Source organism: Pseudopodoces humilis, chromosome 2 (genome assembly GCF_049639895.1).
Source record: "Pseudopodoces humilis isolate 2021_Gansu_Grassland_sample_001 chromosome 2, ASM4963989v1, whole genome shotgun sequence".
Taxonomy (NCBI): Eukaryota; Metazoa; Chordata; class Aves; order Passeriformes; family Paridae; genus Pseudopodoces; species Pseudopodoces humilis.
The window spans coordinates 77,338,092-77,362,551 of NC_142201.1; the positions used below are offsets into that span (position 1 = coordinate 77,338,092).

The 24,460-nt window shown below is 43.0% G+C and overlaps 1 protein-coding gene across 1 annotated transcript in view; it reads left to right on the forward strand.

Annotated features, from left to right (window-relative positions):
* MAML2 (mastermind like transcriptional coactivator 2) overlaps positions 1-24,460 on the forward strand; it is a 208,800-nt gene that overhangs the window by 123,495 nt on the left and 60,845 nt on the right. The window contains exon 2 of the mRNA XM_088051906.1: positions 21,297-22,748. Coding sequence (XP_087908032.1) covers positions 21,297-22,748 — 1,452 coding nt within the window. The remainder of the gene's footprint in view (positions 1-21,296; positions 22,749-24,460) is intronic.

Consider the following 24,460-nt stretch of genomic DNA (forward strand, 5'->3'; position numbering starts at 1 on the left):
TAGCATCTCTAGCAAGTGATCTTGCTGAGTGCCTTTGGGCACAAGCTTCCCCTTTAAGCTATGTCAAATGGATACCTCTTGTTCACATGCTTGTTATTTACTTCAAAATCCTTACTAGAGTTGTGAAGTACAATCTTCCTTTACTAAAGTTGAGCTGGACCTCTCCAGTATATCCTATTTATTCCGGTGTCCCCTATAGATATTATTTTACAAAATTTTTATATATACATTTTGCCTGGTACAAGCATTTTCCCTTGAACCTTTTTACAAATGGTGCCATATTTGCCACTTTACAGTGTTCTGATGCCAAGATCATTTTCAGCCAACAGCTGCACATTATAGTTAGCAGTTCAGCTAAATAAAAATGGAAGCAGAAAAAATAGTGATCTTTTTAAAATTTATTTTTAGTTTCCTGGAAGAGAGTTTAGTTTTGCAAGTTTCTGAATGACCTGGCATTTTAGTTTGCTGCTAATGTCAGCCCATAACATTTAGTGATTATCTGCTAGTTTATCTTTTCACTATTTGACAAATATGTGATAAAGGACACTCAGCCAGTCAGAGAGTAGAGAAACTGACCTGTGCTGCAAGCACTGTGAATCCAAAAATGAAATGACAAACAAAAAAAACCAGTAATCTGGAAACAAAGAGAAATAAAACTCACATACAATAGAAAGCTTGAAAAGAGGAAAAATAAAGCAGTCAATTTTATTTTGAGTTGTTCTCGATATTTTTCTGCTTCAAAGAGGTTGCTGTTCTTAGCGAAAAACCAGCTTTGCTGTAAAATGTTTCTACCACTGTTAGAACTGAGCTTGGAGGAAAGCAGCTTGTTCAGCAGTATCTGTTACTCATCAGGGATGTTGTATATTTAAACTGACGTAGGACTGTGCTACAGAGGCTGGAAACATTAAATAACGTGCAAGTTTGTGTTTCCTTGTGAACATAATTGCCTGACCTCTACAGCAGAAGCAATTTGCCAAGATTTTCTTAACAAAGGCAGTGACCTTAGTTTACTACATAGTATGAATGTGTTCGAGCTTTGGCACTGGTGTATATACCACATTCCCTTTCTTTCCTCTGCAGTTTTCCCTATTGTTCAACTCACTCTGTTTACTTGGGGCCCAAAAGAACCAGCAGAAACTACCTGCTCCACCACACGTATTGATTAGGCTGATATTGAATTACAGTTCCTTATTTTAAGAAGTTTTGTCAATGTGCAGTCCTGTGGAGCATTGTTTATGAAATAAGGCTGTTACAAGGTCAGAGGACTAGCAACCCCCTGGGATGGTAAATGGCATTGCAAACCATATACTGTTAATTATTTAACATGTCTTCAGATGAGTGATTTGAACTGAACTGTCTCATCTTTCACAGCTAAATACTGAGGATGACTCAAAAGCTTTTATGGCCTGAATCATCCAGGGTAATTTACCTCTGAAAATTTAAATGGTAAAGAATCAGAAAAAGAAAGCTGGGTTTCTTACAGATTTAAATCATTGTCCCTTTGCAGCATTCCTTCTTTTTACCAACCACAACACACCCAGTTCCTTCTCCTGCGTTCTATAACATCCTCACCAGCTGGGTCACTTTGTACCTGTGCCAGCCTCTGGTGAATAAGTATGTGTGGTTTCAACCAGCACCTCCCTTATCTACTGGATATTCTCTTCCCAGCCACTAATTTTCAGGAAATCTGTAAGAGTTTTGCTTTGCTGAGACTCCTGCCAGTCTGTCAAATTTGACTGGAATGCACTCAGTGTTGGCAGAGAGAGGAGGAAAATGCAAAGACCCTCAGTAACCAAAATTCCAATTGTGTGGTGATATTTTATGTTTATTGTCTCTGGAAGTCAAATGTCCCCTGTGTCAATCACCCAGCCATGAACATGCTATTTGAATATAACCATCTATTTAAAAGTAGATCATAATATGGGTGCATCTTCAAAAGTGCACTAATGACAAGCTACTTCACGGATTAGCTGCCCCTTAAAGCTCCACAATAGAGAGGAAGAAACAACCTTACTGCTTTGCTTCATTTTCTCTTTCTTCTTCAGTTCTCCAGCATCTTGCTGATGGAGGGCAGATTGAGTTCTGTCCTCCACTGTTCTTCAGACTAAATCATACACTATCAATCTTCCCTCCTCATTTTCTGAGATGGGTCATTCCCTTCTTTTTTTTAATGTCCTTAATATTGTTCTTTTTCCTTCCATGTCCAACTTAGCCATCATCTCCTCTTTTCTCTCTGCTTTTCTACCCCTGTCATGTTTCCTCCTCATTCTTATCTCCCTGCCTCATAATTTACTCTTTTATTCTCTGTCCCCTGATCCTCTGTGCTATCTTCTACTTGAATCACACCATGCCTGCATGAACTCGTGCCTTCTAAAATGCATTTCATCCATTTTGGTCAGAAAGGGGAGTTGAGGCCAGCAGGACTGACTTCAGGCTCAAGTTTTCCAGTGGAGTTTAAGCAGCTGCTCAGCTTTGACACTTAATCCCCATTAATTTTGAGTAGGATTAAGGGGTCTAAATCCCTCTGAGCCTCTGGTCCCCGGTCAGCAACATTATCTATCCCACATCACAGCACCTTAGCAAAACCCTCACAAAACTTCTGCTGTAAATGACAGAAGTGGCCAATATATGTGGCCACTTTTTGCTGTGCTTACATCATCTCACCTCCTTCCTAATTAAATTGCAGTTGTGCTGATTAGTGGGGATGTACTTGTGCCTGAAACCATAATAAAAAGATGCTGGGGGAAGAATCTAAGAGGGGAAAAGGTCAGAGAAATATGGAAACCTGGTCACTGTGAGGATATAAGACTGCCAGTTTGTGGATTGCCTGATTTCAGCGGGTTCTCAGGAGAATTATGTCTCCATGCACATTCTTCTCCCTTTGGGTCTCTCCAACACTACAAGGAGAACTGAAGGAAACTGTGAGTAGGAAGGCAGATTTTCCAGTTCCCTTTGTAGGAATGACCCACTTAACAGATGATACAATCAGGGTTTTTGCTCTTTTTTGCCGCTTCCAGTAAGGGATGTTAAAAAGCAAAATGTCCATTCATTGGGATGCCCAGTGTCCAAATTGGCTTGCACAAAGGAGCTAATCTTGTCCTCGGCAATCCTATTTGTTCAGGTGCAAAACAAGTGTCTGTAGTAGCTATCAATTTAAATACAGATACTGGCGCCTAAAAAAGAAAAGGAAAGAAAAGAAAAAAATAAATAAAGAGAAAGAAAGAAGACCATTTCAGACAAGCCATAGTGAACCCAAGCAAATTTCAAGTAAATTAATTGTGGAGCGATACAGTGTATGATTTTGGCATCCTGAAATGAAATATATTCCTTATAAAGTGGGCACACTGTGCAGCTCTCTGACATTTCCAAATGAAACAATAGGACCACTAGAATGGAAAGTCTGCAGGAACAGCAGACAAGGAAAGGAAGTTTAGGTTGAACAAAGGTTTTGTTCATTTTTACAGCCCCTAGAGGAGAGCAGTGCTGTACAGAAGCTGTTAATGATGGGCTGGATTGGATAGCTGAAACCAGTGCCAAGATCTAAATGTGTTTTTACTCCAAACTCCTCCCCAGCTGTCCAGATACCCTGCAGACTTTCCAGCCGGTGTGAACCCCATGGGCTTCTGGATCAGCACAAAAAGAAAGGGTGGGGGGGCAATCCTATCCATGGTTTGCATGTCACCTTCTTGCTTGATAAATGCAATTCACTTGCATGAAATAGCAGATCATTAAGCTTTGTCTGACAAACTTGCAAGTTGACCTAAAGTGTCTTGGGTTATAGGAAGGGACTGTGCTATGCTGAGGGCTTGCTCAGGTAACTATGGCAACTCTGCTTCTCTGTTAGGCTTTGAAAGAATTGTCCTTAAGTGAAAACAGCTCCAGCCTACCATCTCTGTTTAATAAATAATCTGCCAGTGGAGAAGGATTCAGGTTCAGAGAAGCTGTGCTTCCTTTCAACTAGGCTGGAAAATAGAAAAGTAAAATTCAGCAAAGCCTTTTTCATAATTTCGATGACATGACTTTGTTCCCCGGGCATGTAAACAAATCCTTCATGCACTCCTGGGGCTCGTCGGAGGAGTACAGGCTCTGGGACCTGCTCCTCACGGCAGGTAAATGCAGAATTAGAGCTCATGAACTGCTTTTGCTCATAATCTCCCTGCTGTACTTGAAGTAATTTCTAAGCTATATGTCATCATTTTAGATCTACATGAACAAAATGTTTCTTTGTATTAGGCAGTGAGGGAAAGAAAAAGAGAGAAACCTTTTGAAATTTTTCATTCAAGACCATCGGGGGAGATTCAACCTGTGTAGTTCTGCGATATGCCAAAGTGCATCAAGGTCAGAAAATACCACTGCACAGCTCCTGAGTGGGAATGATGTTTACAGGCTTTTCTTTTACAAGTTTGGATTTTGCCAGGGACATTACATGAGAACTTACAATTTGTTCTTTATAACTAAGAGCCGTTTTGAATAGTAGCCAGGCAGTCCAGGCCAGGTTCTTCTTTTAGGCTCTGCTGCAGCAAGGACAGGCCTTAGGGCCTGTTACAAGTTTCCTGTTGCCTTCAGTCAGGGTTGGGTCACTTGGGCATCCCAGAAGCATGAAGATGGGTCACCTTGGTCAGCAGCAGTCTCACTTCTCCTGCCTCTCCCTGAAGTAGAGTGAGGGAGGAATGGCCAAAGCAGCTCAGCTTCACTCTGCTTCTCCATGTATTTGCCTGAGGTGTCTCTGTTCCAGCGCACATTTTGTACTTGGCTGTATGACCTCTTCTTCACACGATGGGGTGGGCAGCACAATGCATTCAGAAGTGTAGTCAGATAAATAGAAGAAACCTTCTGGGGCCAGCTGAGCGACTTCCACAGAGAGGGTCTTACAGGTCTTACAGACAGCTGACAGGATCTAAGGGACCTTTGAGATCTAAGCATTTTGAAACCTGTCCAGTCTCCTGACCAGCTAGGAGAGCTCTCACCCCACCTGTGACCTCTCTTCTCTCTGTCCATGGACATGCTCTCTGCAATGAAGGCAAAGGCACTGAGGGCCACAGTGTGCCCTTTCTTGCCTCCCTGCCCTGTCACTGTGTGAATCCCATCCAAGTTTGCCTGCCAATATCTACTGGTCTCTGCCAGCATGAACAATGGCGGAGGGCCACAGTGGCTGCAATTCCACTTATGAGGAGAGGAACAATAAGAGATCAGTTTGGTCCAGAAAGCATATGGAAGTGGACAAAATGGAGGCATGACAAAAGCAAAGAGAAGATCTACAGAAATTGTACCTGTATGACCTCTCCAAAATGCTGCAGAACCATGGTAGGATCACCTCTGCCTTCCCCAGCTCCATAACCCGGTGGGAGGAAAGCAGTTCAGACCCTTTGAATGTGGCTCTGATGCAGTGATGCAGGGTCCAGTGTCATCAAGGAGAGGCACATGCCTCAGCTTTGTCCATTGGGCATCAAGATAATAAAGCCATTAGCAGCACCAGGCAGGGGTAGGACCTGGTCACCACCCCAGGACAAGGCAGAGGAAATGCCATGGACAATGCCAGGATGAGTGGGATGACTGAGGAAATGAAAGGAAATGTGTTCCCTGCTGAAACCTCCAAATTTGGAAGGTGCCTTCCGCCCTGTCATATTGCTGTTTTCTCAGCATCTGTTAGTTCCTGAGCTGAAGATTAAGGCTAGCAGGCTCATAGACACTCTCTGGTTATTGTCTATGAGACCAAGACATGAAGTCATTAAAAATAACTCCCCTTGCCACTACCCAAATAACTCAGTAGGATTGAGTGAGTGTAACCCAGTTCGACCTTTTGTCATTCTGAGTACTGCTGTTGTGTGGCTGCAGTTTCATGATTTGTGGAGATCAAATTCCCCTCCCAACAAAGGCCAAACCAGAGCCAGGGTGTTGTACGCATCTCTAGTAGAGCAGAGTGGAGTGGCCATGCCCAAATTCTCTCCGAGCTGAGGCAGCCCCAAAATCACCATGTTTCTGGGGAGGGCCTGTCAGAGCATACGGCTGAGAACCTTCCATACTCATCTGGAGTGAAGGTTTATCACTGCATTCTATCAAGATTTGCACAAAGTCTGCCTTTGTACATGAGATAAAGTTTCCATTCCTGACTGAAAAAAGGAGGGGGAGGAAAGGGAGAGAGGCTCAGAGCCTAAGAATCCTAACACTTAGATGTCTTAATTAAAGGTAAACTTTTCCTTTAGGGCGGCTGTGGTTAGAGCAGCAGGCAGCGAGACAAGACTCTTTCTTTTTTTTTTTGTTTTGTTTTTTTTTGGTTTTTTTTTCCCATTCACTTTGGCCTGGGTCTGAAATGGCTTTGAAACTGCAGACACCTTCATGTAAATGTTCTTAATAAAGGAAAAAAAAGTCTGCTGCAGGACATTTGTAATCCTTCTGATTTAGATGTTTTAATAATGTGCGAGTTTATCTTGGAGGATGGTGGCTGACCTGGAATTAATGTCTCTGCCAACATAAGGCTAAAAGCTCAGACAGAAGACTTAAATATAATAATATAATATATGTCTGTATGTGTGTGTGTGTATATATACACACACATATATATAGACATATATATGCATGTGCTATATAAACACGTCTTTAAGTAATCATAAACGCCCTTTAAAAATTATTTCAGCACAAATTAAGGTATAGACAGCATCTGATTGGCTCAGTCACTACAGAGTGGTGCCTCATGATATATTCATTTCCTATTCTGGTGTGGTTAATTGGGTATTTCAATTTAATTACTGCAGTCAATAGCACTTTCGGTCGAGTGTCTTAAGTGTTCATTTAATTTACTGTAGATTTAATAAGGCAGCGGTTGTATGTAAAGCTGTTAACCATCTGGATGGGCTGCAAAGCCCATCTTTTCTCTTGGGTAGCTGGAGCCTGATCCAAAACACACTGATGTCTACAGCAGTCTTTCTGTTAAAATCAGGAGCTTAAAACCTAGGCTCCTTGGAGAGCAAGGAGGTGGGCAAATGCCTCTGGCTGAGCTTCCTGGCTGGCCTGAGTGAGGGAGCGTTTTCAAGGTGCCATTTCCCTTCTGTAGGCAATTTCATATAGCAGTAATAGTAGGAAGAGCAACCTATAACTCAGGGTTTGATAATTGTGAGCTATGAAACTGAGCCCTGAAGTTTTAAGCAAAATTTCAAGTGGTTTCTCACAGACTGGGTAAGGAGGTGATGAGTTGGGTCACACCTAGGAAAATTTAAAATAAACACACCAATTTGACAAACATCATGCAACTGAACGATCTGTTTTACTGCTGTAACAAGGTCTGGCAGAGCTGTTCATCCTCTCTCCACCTCCTGAGTGAGTCACTAGCTCATGCTGTGGGGCAGAAAATATGCAGGTCTGCAGATTTTCAGATCACTAACCTTCTGGGAGAAAAAGAGGAGACCACTAGATACAAGCATTGCCTCTTGTAATTTCAAGGCATCTCTTAAATGGGAACGATTTGTTTAGGCAAAAGATGATATAGCATAGGCTATGATTATAGGGTCTGGACTTTAAGGCCTGGAGACCTGGCCATCCTGTCTTCCTGCACAGCTCTACTTAAAAATTAGGACCTGGTAAAATTGTAAAATACCACAATAGTAGAGATATTCTGCTACCTAATGATGCTGGCGGGTACCTGAGGGAATTTCCAGGAACACCTGGGTCAGGAGCAGCCAGACATTACATGTACCAATATTCCCTCCACACAGATCTCATAACTTAGATACATGAGAAGAAAGAAGAGGGGGCTCTAAGCAGAGGAGAAGTAGCCAGATTCCACATCTCTGCCATGGGACAAGCAGAGGAAGGGTGTTTTGGTGTATCCTAGACTAGCCCATCAGTGGAGGCCATGGTGACCCCATTGTCTGCCTCTCCCTCCAGCCAATGGCTGGGTTTAGCCAGCAACCCCCACTCACATAGTGCCAGTTCTGTGATGTTGCCCTGGCCCAGAGCCATAGCTGGCTGGCAAGCTGCACGTGACACTGGAACCCCAGGTTCTCCAGGGCTGCGGGCTCCCATGCTCCCCAGGCTTGTAGCCAGCCTGGGTTTAAAACCAAGCTGCAGGAACGTCGGCAGGAACGGGACTCCAGCACATGAAATCTAGTCAAGAGAAATTCTTCTGCTGCAGAAACTAGGCAAAAGGCAACTGGAGATGAATAGGCTGCCTGACAGCTGGCAGACACACAGCCTGTCTGCCATAGATGGTAATATAGGCACTGCAACTATTACAGCATCTAAAGGCAAAAAAAGCAATAAAAAGCTTTAACCTCTACTACCCGGGAAAACTAGCAGTGATTTCAGATGCTGTCAGTGGAGAGGAGCCTTTGTGATGCTTGTGACAGGCAAATGGTCTAGAAAGCTTTACTGAGCTGTGTTTGGGATCAAGGGCCAGGAGTGCCTGGGTTCGTGCTCTATTTGTACTAGTTATACAGCCAGTTTTAAAAACTGTATTACTGCTGTTATTATAATGATATTGCTATCACTACTGTTATTTTCTTTACACATCAATGGAGCCTGAACAGCCAGTTTTAATTTCTTACGTGAATGCAAACGGCATTTAGATTTTTGTGGAGATCAGACACCAGACACATTCCTACATTCTTGTCCAGTGTTCAATATTTTTCCATGAGTCAAAGAGAACAAGAATGGGCATATTGTGTAAATGCAAAACTCTGCCTTTTTAAACTGACAGGACGAATTTCAGCCCTGCCTCTTTGTCTCTCTCCTCCAAGCAGGGGCTTTTCAGCCTGCCAGATTTTGTTACTTACTATCCTTGAAAACAGAGGGAGGGAAAAGTCAGTCCTTGTTAATTCATTGTCCCAGTTACCTAGCAGTGCTGTATCCTTAAGGACTGCTGGACTTTTTTTTTTTTTTTGCTTTTCTGAGATGTTGAAGAGCTATGGCTTTCCTGCCAGCTCCATTGTGTTCCCTCAGTAAAAGCCTGCAACACTAGAGGCACTTTAAAAAGGAGCGAGGAGTCTGTTGCAATAGGCATCCAACAAAAGTTCCTGCTGCAATCTGCGCTTCCAGTAAATGCTGGTTTGTAATCCAGATTTCAGGCTTCAGGGCTGGTTCTTAATAGAACACTGATACAGGTCAGTGTAGCTGCATCTCTTTACAGCAACAGAAGATTTGGCTCATGGTTGTATTGGGCTTCAGTACAGATTCACAAACAAGGCCATGTATGCAGGCAAATATCAGCATTTAAGGGATCCCTGGAATTTGAATTTCACTCAAGGAATGTACCTCTGTATTTTACAGTGTGTGTGAAATGTGCCTGATGGATGACCTAAAGACTGAACTCATCCGTGCCTGCCAGAGCAAAAGCTGCCCTGGAGACTGCTCTGATTTGTCTATATCCCAAGCAACACTACATGGCCTTTCCAAAGGCTTCTCCCAAGTACAGACCACCATAGACAGAAGACTGCATGAGAACAAAGACTTTATTTCTAGACAGATATACCTTTGATTTGTTTTTCAGATATTTTAATAGGCTATAAAATGCTGATTTCCACACCATAAATGAGAATAAATATGCATATACCAGAGCCAGCCTAGTCTTAGTAATATGCAAGGAAAGTTTCACTGAAGTGCTTTGATAACCCTGAGTTTTTGGTTGCTCTTTCTGAGAGTGGAAGGTTAGTGAATGCCCTCTGAGCACATTTGACCCAGAGCTTCCTAGCTAAGGATTATGAAGGAAAGGAAAGCATACAAAGGGCAAAAGGAATTAATTACCTCCAAGAATGGTATGGCCGTTTGTCCACTAGGAACCAGTCTGCTACCTCCAGAGTTTCAAATATAGTAGTTTGCTGTACAGCCTTTCATCTGTAATGATTTCTAGTCACCATTAAATGGTACCATAAAGGTGAAAGGTTTCACATTAGTTATAAAATGGAAAATTATATTTATCCTGGCTAGTATTCTCAAAAGTGTGCTGGAATCTATATTTTGACACCTAAAGAGATGTCTGCTTTTCGGAGCGCTGAATGTGCATTGGTGTCTTTTGGAATTTAGCTGGAAAACAGGGCTAGTTATTAATGTGTTTGACAGTGTCTAAATGCATGAAGAGAATTTTTCAAAAAAAATACACAAAGTCCTTGTCATGGAATCTTATAACCAAGAACAGAGAAACAAAGTCCAGCAAAGTCCATTTAAAGACCTATATATCTCAATGAACTTTAGATCAGGCTTAAGCTAAAGCATTATTTAGCAACTCAGATTCATCTGATGGAGCATCAGTTTTCTCAGTCAACCCTTTGATTGTTTATGTCATTTAAAAACTACTGATCTGATGCCTTCCCTGAAGGAATCTGTATAGAAACAGAGACTGACATTTCTCACGTACATTGTCATTTATTGCTTTCATCTCCTCCTCCTCCCTCATCATATATGTCGTTAACTTGGAGAAAAGTCAAATTTACACATTCCCTCCATTTGCTCTACGTTCAAAATTTTTCAGTTACATACCAGATCTATCCTAGAAGTGAACAACAAAAGAATGAGAGGGAAGGAACACAAATTGCTGACTAGAGGTAAAGAAAAACAGGGGAGCTGGAAGGGGGCCCAGGTAGGTTGTGGAGTCTTCATCCTTCAAAGCATTCAACACTTGCCTGGACAATGTCCTGAGCAATGTGATGGAACTTTGTTGGTAGCTCTGCTGAAAGAAAGGCATTCAGTGGCTTCAGGTTGAAGAGTGGGTTTACATTGGAAAATAGGAAAAAATTCCTTACTGCAGGGATGGGGAGGCACTGGAACAAGTTGTTGAGAGAACAGGTTGCTGTTGGTGCCCTATCCCTGAAAGTTTTTAAGGCCCGGCTGAGTGGAGCTCTGAACATGATCTAGTGAAAGGTACCCCTGCCCATGGCAGGGGAGATAGAATTAGATGATCTCTAAGGTCCCTTCCAACCCAACCTAATCTATGATTCTCTGATTCTGTGTCCAGAGGTCACTTCACAGCTCCATCATTTTATGATCCCAAAGGTCTTCTAGGAAACTCTTCACTAAGGCCTCTGCCACAGTACTTTTATTTTCTTTCTGTGAGTAACATGGTAAATGGACAAGTAGCTAGTGAACTCTTTACTGTGTTTGTGGTCTGCAGAAATGAAGGGACACAGCATTGGAGCTGTACAACTACAGAAGATTTCCACTGCATGACATGTTGGGGTTTTACTCCAGATGCCTGGACTCCCTTATCCAAGCCAGCAGAGCAGTTGAAGAGTTCAGCTTGTGGCCACACCTGAGGCACCATTGGTGTGTGGGCTACAAAAGTGATGCAGCTGTGATGCAACAAATCTTGGTTGTAGTTTAGAGATCCTGAGTCCTTGGCTGAGATGTTTTCACTGCACAGCCAAAGGAATGGTGTTTCTTAGGATGATTATGGTACCTGTGTCCATTCTTGTAGGCGTCTGTCCCCTTATCACAGTGTGCTGTGTCAGGAAGAAGATGCTATTCCACTCAGTCATTTCCAAACAAGGAAATATTCTCATTTTGACTTTTCAAAGTCAACAATCACAATTGCCTCTAGAAACAGATTCAAGGCTGCTGTGGAGGAAAAATATGACTGAGATAGGCTGTTATATTTGAGAGGCCTAGAACTACTAATTTTTCCATGCTGTTTCTATTTGCATGAGTTCACTCAACAAATGATCAGTGCATATAGGAAAATAAGCCATGTAGCCATCAGTTGTAATGAATCCACTCATATCCATTTCACCAAAAACTATCATAGTGGCCAAAAATACCTGAAAGTTTTGTGGTGACCCTTTGTCATTTATTGCCACGGCTGGTGGGGACGGGCTGCTGACTGTGGCTACCCAGAGCACCGACAGTCACTGGCACTGCTGCTCCAAGCCACAAGCCATGGTGTGTGCTCAGCAGCTGGGCTTTGCCTCAGAGGGGCAGGACAAAGGGCCTGAGGGCTGCAGTGTACAAACAGCATCACCCCATCCCTGAGAAGGTATGAAAATCCTGCCTAGATGCAATCTCCTTGAACCTCTTTTGCCAAAGCAAACCTTTTTGCAAAAGCCAGGCTTTTGTGAGATGATCTGTACTATAAAATATTCTCTTTGCTAACCAGAGAGAAAACTAGAGGACTTGTTTTCACTTTCTTCAGAGATGTGTCCATGGATTTGACTTGTCTACTTGTGCAACCATCCTCTCATCCTCCTGTACAAATTCATGCTCCCCCCTTTGCTTGTCATTTCTCACGTTCCTTTTAAGCATGATCTTGTAAACTTTTCAGTATCTGAATTGCTAGGGTTTCCTTTTAGCTTATAGGTCCCTTTTTTGTACCCTGGACCACTCCTGGTCCCTCTATTCACACTGACCTTTTCCAGCTTCTGAAGCATTCCTTCCACTGTGATTCCTTGTTTCCAAACCTTTCAATTCAGTCTCTCTAGCCATTTTCATGAGCTTGGACTCTTTTGACCTCCTCATCAAGATGGTACTCAAAGAAAGACCAAATAACAAAAAATTCACCTGAACCTGTGCCAGTCCAAGACAACAAAGCATTTGGGCTTCCTGTAATCTGCTAATGACCTTCCATAATGATCACAATTTCATATTGATCATCATATTCCAGAATGACCTAGATACTGGCCAAATTAATCCCATTTTTACAGTTTTCCTCCAGACTCTTAAAGTGTTGAAATACAGGAGCTGTGAAACGTGTTCCAGACTTGTGTCCTTACTGAACCTGGAGGCATCTCATCAGTGACAAATATATTGGGGGAAGATACACAATCACTTTGACATGCCTGCAAAAACCACCAGTCCACCCCCTTACTTCTTTTTCCTGTGTACCACCAGTCCCCATGAACCACAGACTAGTTTGAACTTTGATATTTAATATTTTTCTTCCTCTTCTAGATATGTTATCATCACCTTTCATAAGTCACCATCTTCCCATTTCCTAACAAATGCTCAGTCTCTCTTTAGATATTAATGAGCTCTGAATCTCTCATCCAGTTCTGCAGACTCTATCCACTTTGGACGAAAAAGTGTATCATTTCACTAGGATTGAATTTATTGCTGCTAAAGTTTGCTAAATAATCTCTTGATCTGCAGTTAATCAGAGTCTTAATATATAAACTTTCATAATTTTCTTTTATTTGTCCTTTCCATTGTCCATTCTCTTCATAGGAGTATCTTCAAAGCTTTTTAATTGTTGTTCCAAAACCTTCCAAAGCTCTCAAAATTTTTGCCTGTTTTGCTCAAATAGATCCAAATCTTGGTGGGGTGTATTTGGCCTGCTCTGTCACTGCACATTTAAGCTGAAGATTTTGAAAAAGGCTCTTAAGTACTGCTCTTACTTAAATGTCCTTAATGGGGTGACTGTGCATGACGGGTGAGAGCCAGGGGAAGGTGCTAGTACAGGTCAAACCCAAGCATTGAGTAAATGCAGCAATCTTGTAGGAGACCTCTTACCACAGGCCTGGATTTAATCCTAAATATTGCTTCTCCACTAAAGTTTTTGGCAGAGGGTCAGGACTCCCTCCTTCTAACAAGAAGCCATTTTTCCAGTTGCTCATTAAGTGTATTAGTTGATGCATGATGGAAGGCAGCTCTCATTGATGTGGGCCCTCCTTGTCCTGGCTGATAGAGTCTGATGCTGGAAGCATGACTGAGTAGCAAGCTGAAGGGGTCTTTCTGTTCCAATTGACAAGTGGTGACTGTATCTCCTGTGAACTGTAATGTACCCTGAAGAAGACCTCAAGGCCAAACAGTTGACTTGAGTGTCGTGTGTGATGCATTGATTTGCAGAAAGAGAGAAAGGGTCTAAATATTTCCTTATTTTCCAAGATGGAGAGCTACTGTCTTCCTCCAATGATTGAACTTCTGCTAACAGAGTGTTGCAGAGGGGATGGGGGCTCAGACAGGTAATCCAAGCCCACATGGGTATGTGCTCTAATGAGCCTTCAGAGTGACAATTTGGGAGCAGCGCTGAGCAGAATACCAGGACCAAACTGCTCTCAGCAGTCTTTCCTTAGGTAAAATCTGCTGTGCTATTATCTCCAAAAGGCAAATCAAATAACAGCAGCCACATTTTTAAGGATTAGGAGCTTCCTATGCAAGACAGTATGTGTTTTTAATACCTTAAGCTGACTTATGAAACTGGTAAACAATGTGGAGGGTGGTATTGGATGACCTCTTTTATGCCTGATCATCCTGTCAGCATTTATAATGCATTTGATATTTCCTTCTCATCAGGATAGGATCAGTTAAGCAGTCCTATTTCCCAAAGCTCAGGTTGCATTATGCTTTGTTCCACATTTCATGGTAATAAACGTTGACATAAATTTCTGTAGATTTCACACAAAGTGATTGTTAATTTATTCATTATTGAAAAGGATCATACAAAGAAAGAAAGAAAGAAAGAAAGAAAGAGCGAGCAGAAAAGACTCCTAGAAGACAAATACACAGCTTGCAAGAAAAAAAATACAGATATTTTATGCCTATTTGTTTTGCACACAGTAATGACGGCTACACTCTGATTAGCAATCTTGACCTAGTTAAAATGCTATTGTTTTTCTCTGTTCCTACTCTTCTAAAAGACTGTGACTAGACATGATATTTTATAATCCATCAGATGTAAAATCTGCATAAAAAAATATAATTATTGTGCTTCAGCAACCTGGACCAAAGCCCTGACATTATGTTTCTAGGCAGTACACTGTGAATAATATGGTTGCATTTTTAGGTTGGTATGTTCTGCTGGCAAGATACATAATTTTTCCATAAGCAAAGGTAAATTGTGGCATTTCTAACATACTGATTGCTATTCCAGCCTTGTCCCAACTAATGAAAATTAAGTGGGTACTTGTCAGCCAAGAAACATCCTTATTTGTTACTATAAATTCAGTTTTAGTGGCACTAAACAGCATAGTAAACAGGGAAGAAAAGTTGTGCTGCCTCTCAATTGTCTCTCAGCTTTATTATTGCCAGTGGCGCTTACGTGTAAGGATCAAGCAGAGTCAGGACACCACTGCAAGAGGCCTGGATAGACACCCAGATCAGAAGGACAGGCATGGGCAGCGAGGAGGTTTGGGATGGGTAGAGCAAAATTCTCATGGCAGTAAACCTTGGTCATCCAAGTGGTTGCTGGAGCTGGTTAGCTAAGTAGGAGGGGAGTGAGGCAGAGTGGAGGTGTGCTGTCTCAAGCTGCCGTGCTCACCAACAGTGCAGGGCTGAAGGCACCTGTGCCTCCTCCTCCTCAGGCTCAGAGAGAGCAGTTGGTCCCCTTCTTATGAATGGGGTGGGCGGCAGAGGACACCTAGAGTTGAGCCTCTGCAGCCTGACTGGAGCAAGAAGCAGCTTCTGCTACCCCTGCACAGCTCTTTGCACCCATGGAGGAGCCACCTTGTCCTAGCCATGGTGCTGTGAGGACACTCCAGCTCTTGGGGCTGCTCTCCATAGTGCACAGTGCCCAGGGCCTTCACTCTGTCACTCAGACCTGCACGAAAAATTAATGTTGCTTACCAGATCAGCATCATCCAGCAGATTGGACTTTGTCAGCTCAAGAGTGCTAAAATCTCTCTGAAGACTACTCTCATGCTTGCATCCTCAGCCGTGTCATGTAGATGCTGCAGTTGAAGGCAAAAGATTAAAAATAAATATACTTGTGCAGTGCAGGGGAAGTGAAGAGCAGAAGGGCTGGGGAGAGGTTCTCAGAAGGGGATCACACTACTGAGATATTCAGGAGAGACATCAGGGTGAACCAGATTCTCCTGGATGTGAGGAGGGGGAAAGATCAGAGCAAATGGATTTCAGATGCGTAGAAATATTGGCAGTGGGAGCCCTCAAAACTGAGTCTGTAGTCAGAAACAGGCCTTGAGGGTGCCTGAGTGATTGTGGCATTAGGAGCAGTGATGGCCCCAGAGAGGGCATCTTGGAGGTGGCCCCTCATCATCCCTGTGTCAGCCCCAGGATGCCTCTGTGGCTTTGAAGCTGGTTGTGGTGTGAGTCACCACGACCATCCTATCTGGCTAAAGGGGTATGGAAGAAAGGAGAGAGGCATCTGATCCTCCTGCATGCTGGGAGATGCCTGCAACAGGGAGGCTCTGCACTGGTGAGCCCTGGTCCCTGCCTGGAAAGGTGCTCCCCAGCTTGGCACAGCTCTGAACACCACAGGAGGTGATGCTGCTGGCAGCAAACACTGCAAACCACTATTTTGAAATTGAGAGTTGCTATCATTCAGAATCAGGCTCTAAGCCTCAAGGGTGACTTGCTAGGTCCAGCCCTGCAATGCAAAGGTGCTTTCACAGCATAAGTATCATTCAGCATCTTTTCCTCCTTCAGAAGGATTTTTTTCCTCCCCAATTTTCATTGTTTGAATGTTTTTCATATATTTCCTGTCATTCCTTTACCCTTTTGCTTCCCCCAACTACATGGAGTATTTTGTTTACAGTGCAGCCATAGACACAGTCCACACACATATTGTGAGAAAGTCTAAAAATGGACCTTTTAAAGTGGATTTGTTTGTTGTTTCTACATTAAAAGCACAAAATCCAGAGCTGCTTTTTCTATCATCAGAAGTATCACTCCACAGGAACTGCTAACACTGCCTGCTTCACAGTGTGGGGTTTCAGTCAGTAGCACCTTGGGAGTTTCATCCCTGTTCATACATTCCACCACACAATGTAGGAATGCTGCGAACCTTTGTAGGAAATTGTGAGAGTTGGGAGAACAAAGGTGGGAGGAATCTTCCTTTTATGTCTTCCACTAAAAGGCTTAGTGGTGACCTAAGATTATCAAACTGCGGTATTTTCTCTTTAGTTTCCTCAGGGTATTTTGGTGTTTTGGCCCAGTCTTGAGTGTCCAGCTATAAATATTTCAAAATGATAGTCAGATACACTACTAACATCTCTGTACAAGGCCTTGATCTGCAGGCACTGTAGATTTACTTGGGCAAGTCAGAGGGACAGCTTGTGTCTTACTTATCCTGAGAGCTGTGAAACTCAAGGTGTTGGATGGTTAGTCTAGGAGTTCTGTCGAGCACTGTGCTGCTTCCTACACAGTGTTAAATGAAATAAAGAGCAATTTCTAAAGGAACTCCAACTGCAGAAGCTGTATGAAATGCACAAAAAATAAGGCTTTCATTGAAAGTGAAACCAGTATAGATAGACCGTATTATTTCCTGCTGACACAGACAATTCTTTTCTTGGCCATATTGGATAGACCTTTCAGAAAAAAATATAAGGTGATTACACATGAGTAATGTCAGAAATACATCAATGATGTGATAAAAATATTGTTTGATACGGATATTTTGGAGATAACAATCTCTAAAATTTCTCATTGACAAGCTGTGCTTTTGCACCAACATTTTTTTTACTTCCATTTTCTGGGGAAAAAAAATGATCCAGGAAAAACAAATTCAGCAAAATCCTCTAGTTTTACATTTATTTGAAAAATTCAACCAAAAGAAAGGTGAAGCCAAAACCTTTCTGTTTTTCCAAAAGAGAACTTATTTTATACCAGGATTTGATGAGCCCTAATTATTAGCTCGGTGGATCTCCTGCTGATTTAGCCTGGTGTCAGAGAGCATTAGAGAAAAAGCTGTCTCTCTTAAATTCCTTTAAGACTCTGAATAAGTTTTAAATATAAAACTTATAAATATTATATATGTCCCTCTGCACAGGACATGGTATCACACCAGGTTGTTTATATCATGTCATCTCTAGAGTTTGCCCTCCGCTGTCCCCAAGCATTTTGTCCAGGAACAGCGCTGGGCTGTCTCGCAGAAATGATCTCCAGAGGCTCAGTTTTAACTTCAGAAGATCAGTCATCCAGCACTGCCTTTGCTCTAAGTGCATGAACTCACACTGACTCACCAGAGCCTGCTCAGCACAAGGTCTCACCATAACACTTGCTGCCAGGAAATGCCTGTACTCCGTGCTGGTTCATCCAGTGCTGCCCACCTACCTGTGGGATAGAGCTGGGCATGGAGGGCTTCCTCCTCTCCCACTTACTGTTATGTCACCCGTTTCCCATCACAGGGCCTTTCAGTATTACCCAGTTCAAGCAGTCTGAGATGTGTAATCGTAAGTCTGTTTGATCTGAGGAATGTGCCTGTGTGTGTGTGTTATAGGAACTTTTGCTTTATGTTTACTGACCCAGATCAATCCTAGCTTGCAAATTGAAAGAGATGGAGCCTGAAATCTGGCAAGTTGCTTTTTTTTTCCTTCTGAAGAGTCTGTGCTTCACTTGGGTAAAAAGAGCTTCAGCACTGACTTTTAGTTGATAATTGAAAAATGTGATTGCTAGAAAAATGCAAAGATTGCAGTGATGGAACCCTGGTCCTTTTCCTTCTGAAAACAAAGGGGCAGCAGTGCCCTGCGAAAGGCAACATTCAGAGAGGCTTATGATGGACGCTGCTCATCTTCCTGAAAAAACACAGCCTAGTCCCCTGAAGCCTCCCCCGCAACATATAATTGGTAACAGCACAGTGCAAGGAGGTAGAGGGGGCTCCATCCCTGTGGGCTTCTTACATCCTTCCCATGCCCTCTCCCTCCATATCCTGAACTCATGGGGGATGTGAAGTCAGGACCTTTGTAGCAGTCTCAGTGAAGTCCCCGGAGTTCCCTGCGCTTTTGCAGCCTCACTCGCTCTCATTTCTGCTTTAAGGTGTGGACATCTATGGACTGATGCTGTTGTCAGTGTTCCAAGGGCTATGTTTGCACGGTTTTGGGGAGATGTGATAATTTACAACTTGTTATTCTTTAGAAATGTACAGTGCCTTTTCTGGTGAGCACTTGAGTACATGTCATGAAACCAGGAGTCCTCCAGGCCGTGTTAAGGGAGGGGCTGCTTGGTTAAGGGATTTGTCTGGAGATCACGGTGCCCTGCCTGGCTCTGCTGCTGGCCTTTGTGTGGCAAACCACTTCCCTGCTCACCCACCTCACCCTGCTATCTGCTAGAAGCTACTTCAAATGCAGGAGAGAAGATGATAATACACACAGCACAATGTAACACCTGCATTTTTATGTGTGTCAGGAAGCTTGGTGCAGGTGCCCTAAAAATGTGGAGTTTTTTAAACAGCTCCCTCTGCTTCAAAATGTCAAGCAAACCCAAATTAACTCAGAATGTCATGTTAACCACATAAAACATGTACATATGCAGGGGTTGTACTCTTCATTATCTGTTTAGCCTTTCTGTCAGCAACACATCTGAAAGCAAAATGTGCTGCCAAGTCATGTATTCTAATGACCTGTGGACTTCCCCATTTCCCAGGAAGATGAATCTGTGTGTGTGAGCACGGTTTCTAATAAACATACTGACAGCAAAGATGATGGTAAAAGGAAGTGCAACTTACCTTTTTTTGTTCCAAAGGAAAGTACAGTGACTCAGTGTCAGAAGGAACATGCTAACCCAAGACAGTCTGTGCTCTTTGCAGTGACCACCCAAACCTCTCCCCAGTGAGGGACACCTAATGACAATTAATTACTCTTGCACACACACAGTCTGTGGACTAATACAAGTAGGCATCAACATGTTTGTCCTTATGAAAACATGAATCTGTGATTTCAAAGCTATGCTGGAAAGTTAATTTGAAATATGAATTTGGATTTTCAGTGTCAGAGACAGAAATTACAAACTTTATTTTTAGGGCTAAACTCAGTGACCTAATGATGCAATTGAAGAATAGGTGGGTTTGGAGGAAATATGTATTTCTCAGTTAAACACTTTTCAAGGAGGTAACTGGTATTCACACCAGAATAAAATTTTTGACATCTGGAGTTACCTGGGAAGAGCTTTTACCTATAGGTAAGCCTGAAACTGAGGGACATAGAGGCCATGGACTTCTGTACATGAACCAGCATCATGAAAATAATGTGACTGGAAGATCTCATAAATCATTTTTGCTCACTTAACTGGAAAATTAGAGTTCTCAATTCTCCCTGCCCTTTGCAGCCTCCTAAGGTATCACATTTTATACAGGTTTATTTTCTCACTGGAACACACAGGTATTTCTCAGGTGGCATTGTCCTGATGCCTCAAGGGCCTTTGCACTTCTGCCCACATGCAAAAGATGAGCCCTGTTTCACCACTGAGTTTCCTGGCATTGCTCAGGGCTGAAACAGGGACAACGTGCGCTGGCTCTGCAAGGGCTGCATGTGCACGTGTCTGCTCCTCGCTGCGTGCCCCTTTGGTCATGGAATCATAGAATCATTAAGGCTGGAAAAGACCCCTAAGATCAAATGTACAGGGCTAAATATAGGACAGCTGCCCTTGTTTTAAAGTGATCTGTTCTTTTATGAACTGTGTTCAAAGCAACTCTTCTTGAGGGCATCTGCATCTTACTTGAGGGCATATGTACCAAGTCCAAGCTTTTCAGCTCATGGGACTGACATCTCTGTTTTCTGTGTGTGGGATGGGAATTTGTGTGTACAACCACAGCAAATGAGTAGATCAGGCAGACAGAGCCATGAACCTCTTTTCCTTTGGTAGGCCCACAGGGCTGGCAAGCAAATGGAAGTATCATTGTAAATATTCAAGGAAAAGGAAATAGAGTTACAACTCTCAGAGCAGTGTCGAGTGGACTGTATGTTTTATAAGAGATGTTTCAGGACATAAACAACAAGGGCTTAAAGTATTCATATACATCTTTGGGAAATAATCTGGCAGTACAACAAAGGCCAGACCCTTGGCTGACATAATCTGACATGGCTCTAGTGAATTCATTCTCAGTTTTCAACAAGTTAACATCTAACATTTTTAATTATACACATCTCTGGCCAACCTACTTGAGCTTAGGATGCCTTGATCTTGTGTGTGCCATTATGATGTGTTCAAGGACTTTTGGACTCTACAGGTGTCAAAAATGTTCTTTTGGATCATATACCAAAATCAGGAGGGTGAAAACCTGCAGTGCCGGATAGACACAAGGGCAGATTTCATGAATGAATTTGTCTCTGCTGACTAAAAGTACTTTAGATCTGTCTGGCACAGATAGATTGGAGTATATCTGGAGCAGTGAGGCTTTACCTGCTACAGCTCTGCCTACCTTCCTCCCTCATCACACCTATGAGGGGAAGGGGATCTGTGATCAACAAGAGGCAGCAATGCTCAAAAAATGCTGATGGCAAGGGTGGTAATGGAAGGGAGATTCACCTCTTAAAGCCTATTTGCCTACAGTTCTGCACAGCTTCATTGACTAAAAAAAGCCCAGATGAGCTTTCTCAACTAAGCAATGCTTACCTGTCTGTTGCCTGTTGCCTTTCAAGCAATTAAATTATTTCTGTGGTATTATCTAATGTGGTATTATCTAATTTTTTTTTGGTCTCTGCTTCTTTCAGCTCCAAGGCTCCTTGAAGAGAAAGCTGGTGGTAAATCTGTCACCTGTCAACAAGAGGCCCAATGGTGTTTCAGAGAGCTCTTTCCTTGACATTAAGAGGATAAGAGTGGGTGACAATATCTCAGTGGGACAAGGTGGACAACATGTTAACAATTGCCAAAGCCAGTCAATGTCAGGAACCATGACTGTGGGACAAGGATCACAAAGAAAGGCCAGTGGCCTAGCAAACAATACCCATGCTAGTGGGAATGACATGTTTAATATGACTTTGAAAGAGGTAAAGAAAGAGCCAGGAGAAACAATGTCCTGCAGCAAACACTTAGACGGCCAGACATCCCATGAGAACATGTTCCCTAACAGATATGGGGAAGACTCATGGGACCAAATGATGGACCTTGAGCTTCAGGAACTGTTTAATGAACTGACTAACATATCGGTGCCACCGATGAGTGATGTCGAGCTAGAGAATATGATAAACGCCACGATAAAACAAGATGAGCCATTCAACATTGACCTAGGGCAGCAGAGCCAGAGGGGCCCTGTGAGATCTCTGCAGATGGATAAGATGGTGATAAAAAGTGAGTATGCAGCAGGCATGAATCAGGCTCCTGTGGGCTCCCCACAGATGAGGCCTTCTTCTACAGGTCCAGCCTTCACTATGGCTACCACTGCCATGTCTGCCTCTTCACCCATCCCCTCGGTGCCTCAAACACAGGTGTCGCAGGTTTCTTCCGCGCCCAGTCGGCCATTGCCTAACTGGCAAGAGGTGTCTCATGCACAGCAGCTCAAACAGATCGCAGCCAATCGGCAGCAGCATGCCTTGATTCAGCAGCAACAGCAGCAGCAGCAGAACCAGACAGCCAGCTGGTCCACTCTGTCTCCATCAGGACCTTCCCCTGGACCTTTTGTGCAAGAGAAAATCCCCAGTCCTTCTTTTCGCCAGCAGCAGTTCAGCCCACAAAGCTCAGCAATGCTTGGGGTGCCAGTGAATGGAAATCAGACAAAAGGGATGAACAACTATGTTTATAAACCAACCACTCCCCAGAGCAATCCCATGGACATAATCATGCAACAGAAGCCTCAGGACCTCAACAGAAACTTTATCAACAGTGCTCAGCCACCTCTAGATCAGCATCATGGCAACACAAAGCCTTTGTTTCACTTTAACTCAGAGCAAACAAACCAGCAGATGCCTTCGGTTTTGGGTTCCCAAAACAAGCCTACCCTTCTGCACTACACCCAGCAGGCACAGGGTTCAGCTCCCGTGCAGCAGCCACAGCAACAGCAGCAACAACAGCCGCAGCCGCAAACTGCTCAGCCTCTCCCAAACCAGTCTCTCCAGAGGCCACCTAATGTAACCCTAGCAATGCAGCAAAAAATGATGCTTCAGAAAATGCAGCAAAGCCAGCAAATCTCAGGTTTGCAGTATCCAGTCTCTCAGCAGCACAGACAGGTAAGACAAATTCCTCCTTCTTTGTTACAGAATCGTTCTGGTCCAAGTAATAAAAAAGCTTTTCCAGCCTGGCCTATGCCTGCAGGATATGTGTCCTGGTAGCACTTAATGACCCTCTCAGCATGCACTTCTGCAGAGCTGGTGATGACATGTTTAACAGCTATTCAGGTGTATCATGAATGCACATTTAGAAGAAATTCAAGAAGCACATGATCCTAACACTTTTCTCTTCATGCAATGGAATGAATATGTCACTGCTATAAATTATGTGGATACTTGTCAGAAAGGTGAGATAGTAGGGCAGATGCAAGCGTATTTTGGACTCCTATCTAAGCTTTCTAGCTTACAAAAATTTAGGCTCTTTTGAAAGTCAAAATTTTCATGAATTCCTATGTTATCTTAGATACTGTGTTTTACAATGTTAATTTTTGTGCCATCATTTTTCTCAGGGAGGCAGGGTTATGAAATTCTGTTTTTAGATATCTTTTGACTGATATGACAAAAAATACTGTTTGCACATTTGCTATCGCTTTGGCAAAGAAAAACTAAGATTTATCTGTGAGCTTTATAAACACCCATCACACTTCTGGGAATATTCTGTGGATAAAATACATGCCTTAGAGATGAAGGAGAAGGTTGCCACAGATATGTCTACAATTATATTCCATGTGGCCAGCTCCCACTGTGTTATCATGAGACAGTACTCTGACAAGATCTGCTGTTGTAGCTTAGCTGTGCTATGCCAAGTCCCTGTGCACCCAGGTCTCAGATCCCAAGTTTCAGACCTGCCAATCAAAGTGAGAATGTGCAAACTTGCTTTACCCCAGAGTCTGGAAACCAGGTGCAAAACAAGTAAAACACATTTGACCTTGGAATGTTTAGGCAACTCTGAGTAGTTTAGGTGGGGTTTCGTCTCAACATATCTGAAGATATGGAATTGCAGTATAGGTGTGGAGATCATCTGTAGATGGGGAAAAAACTATGAGAAGCTACTTAAAAATGAAAGCCTAGGTTTTCCATGGACTCCCAGAAAGTAGCACTACAAATCATTCCAAGCTGGAGTTTCTTCACCAAACTGGGTGAACAGGCCGATGCTTTAAAAAGAGTAAATGCAGTTGTATGCCTGCACACTTTTCTCCTTTTAACTCTTTTAAAGTTCCTGACCAACTAACCATGACAAGTCCCTTAGCAAGAGGTACCAGATGAAACCTGTGGGCAGGTATGAGAAATTGCTTTGTTGAAAGATGCTGTAGAATGAGTGTTTGCAGGATACAAGCACAGTTTTGCTGTTTTTTGTGAGGTGTCTGCTAGCTATTCCTCCTCTTCTTGAGCCACTGTGTGCTCTCTTCTTAGGTGCATTTCCCCATTTTCCTAATAGACTGGCAGCCAAATGAATTTTAACAGTTCCTTCATTCAGCCATAATGGACCTTCCAGCAATCTGTCATCACAGGGGAGACAGGCAAGACTTCTGCAAACACTGCTGTTTTTCTGAAAAAAAATTTGCAAGGTCACATTCTGGAAAGTCATAAAAACATGACAGCAACTCTGCCTGAGGAAATGTTAACTACTTGCTGTGTGTCCTCTTGGGCTGCTGCTCAGGGGGGCCAGCTAATAAGATGGGACTTGGAACCTCAGCCCTAGTAGGACTTGCAAGACTTCCCATGAGTCTAGCGGGATTTCTCACCTGTGCAGCCACAAGTTCTTTGGTTTA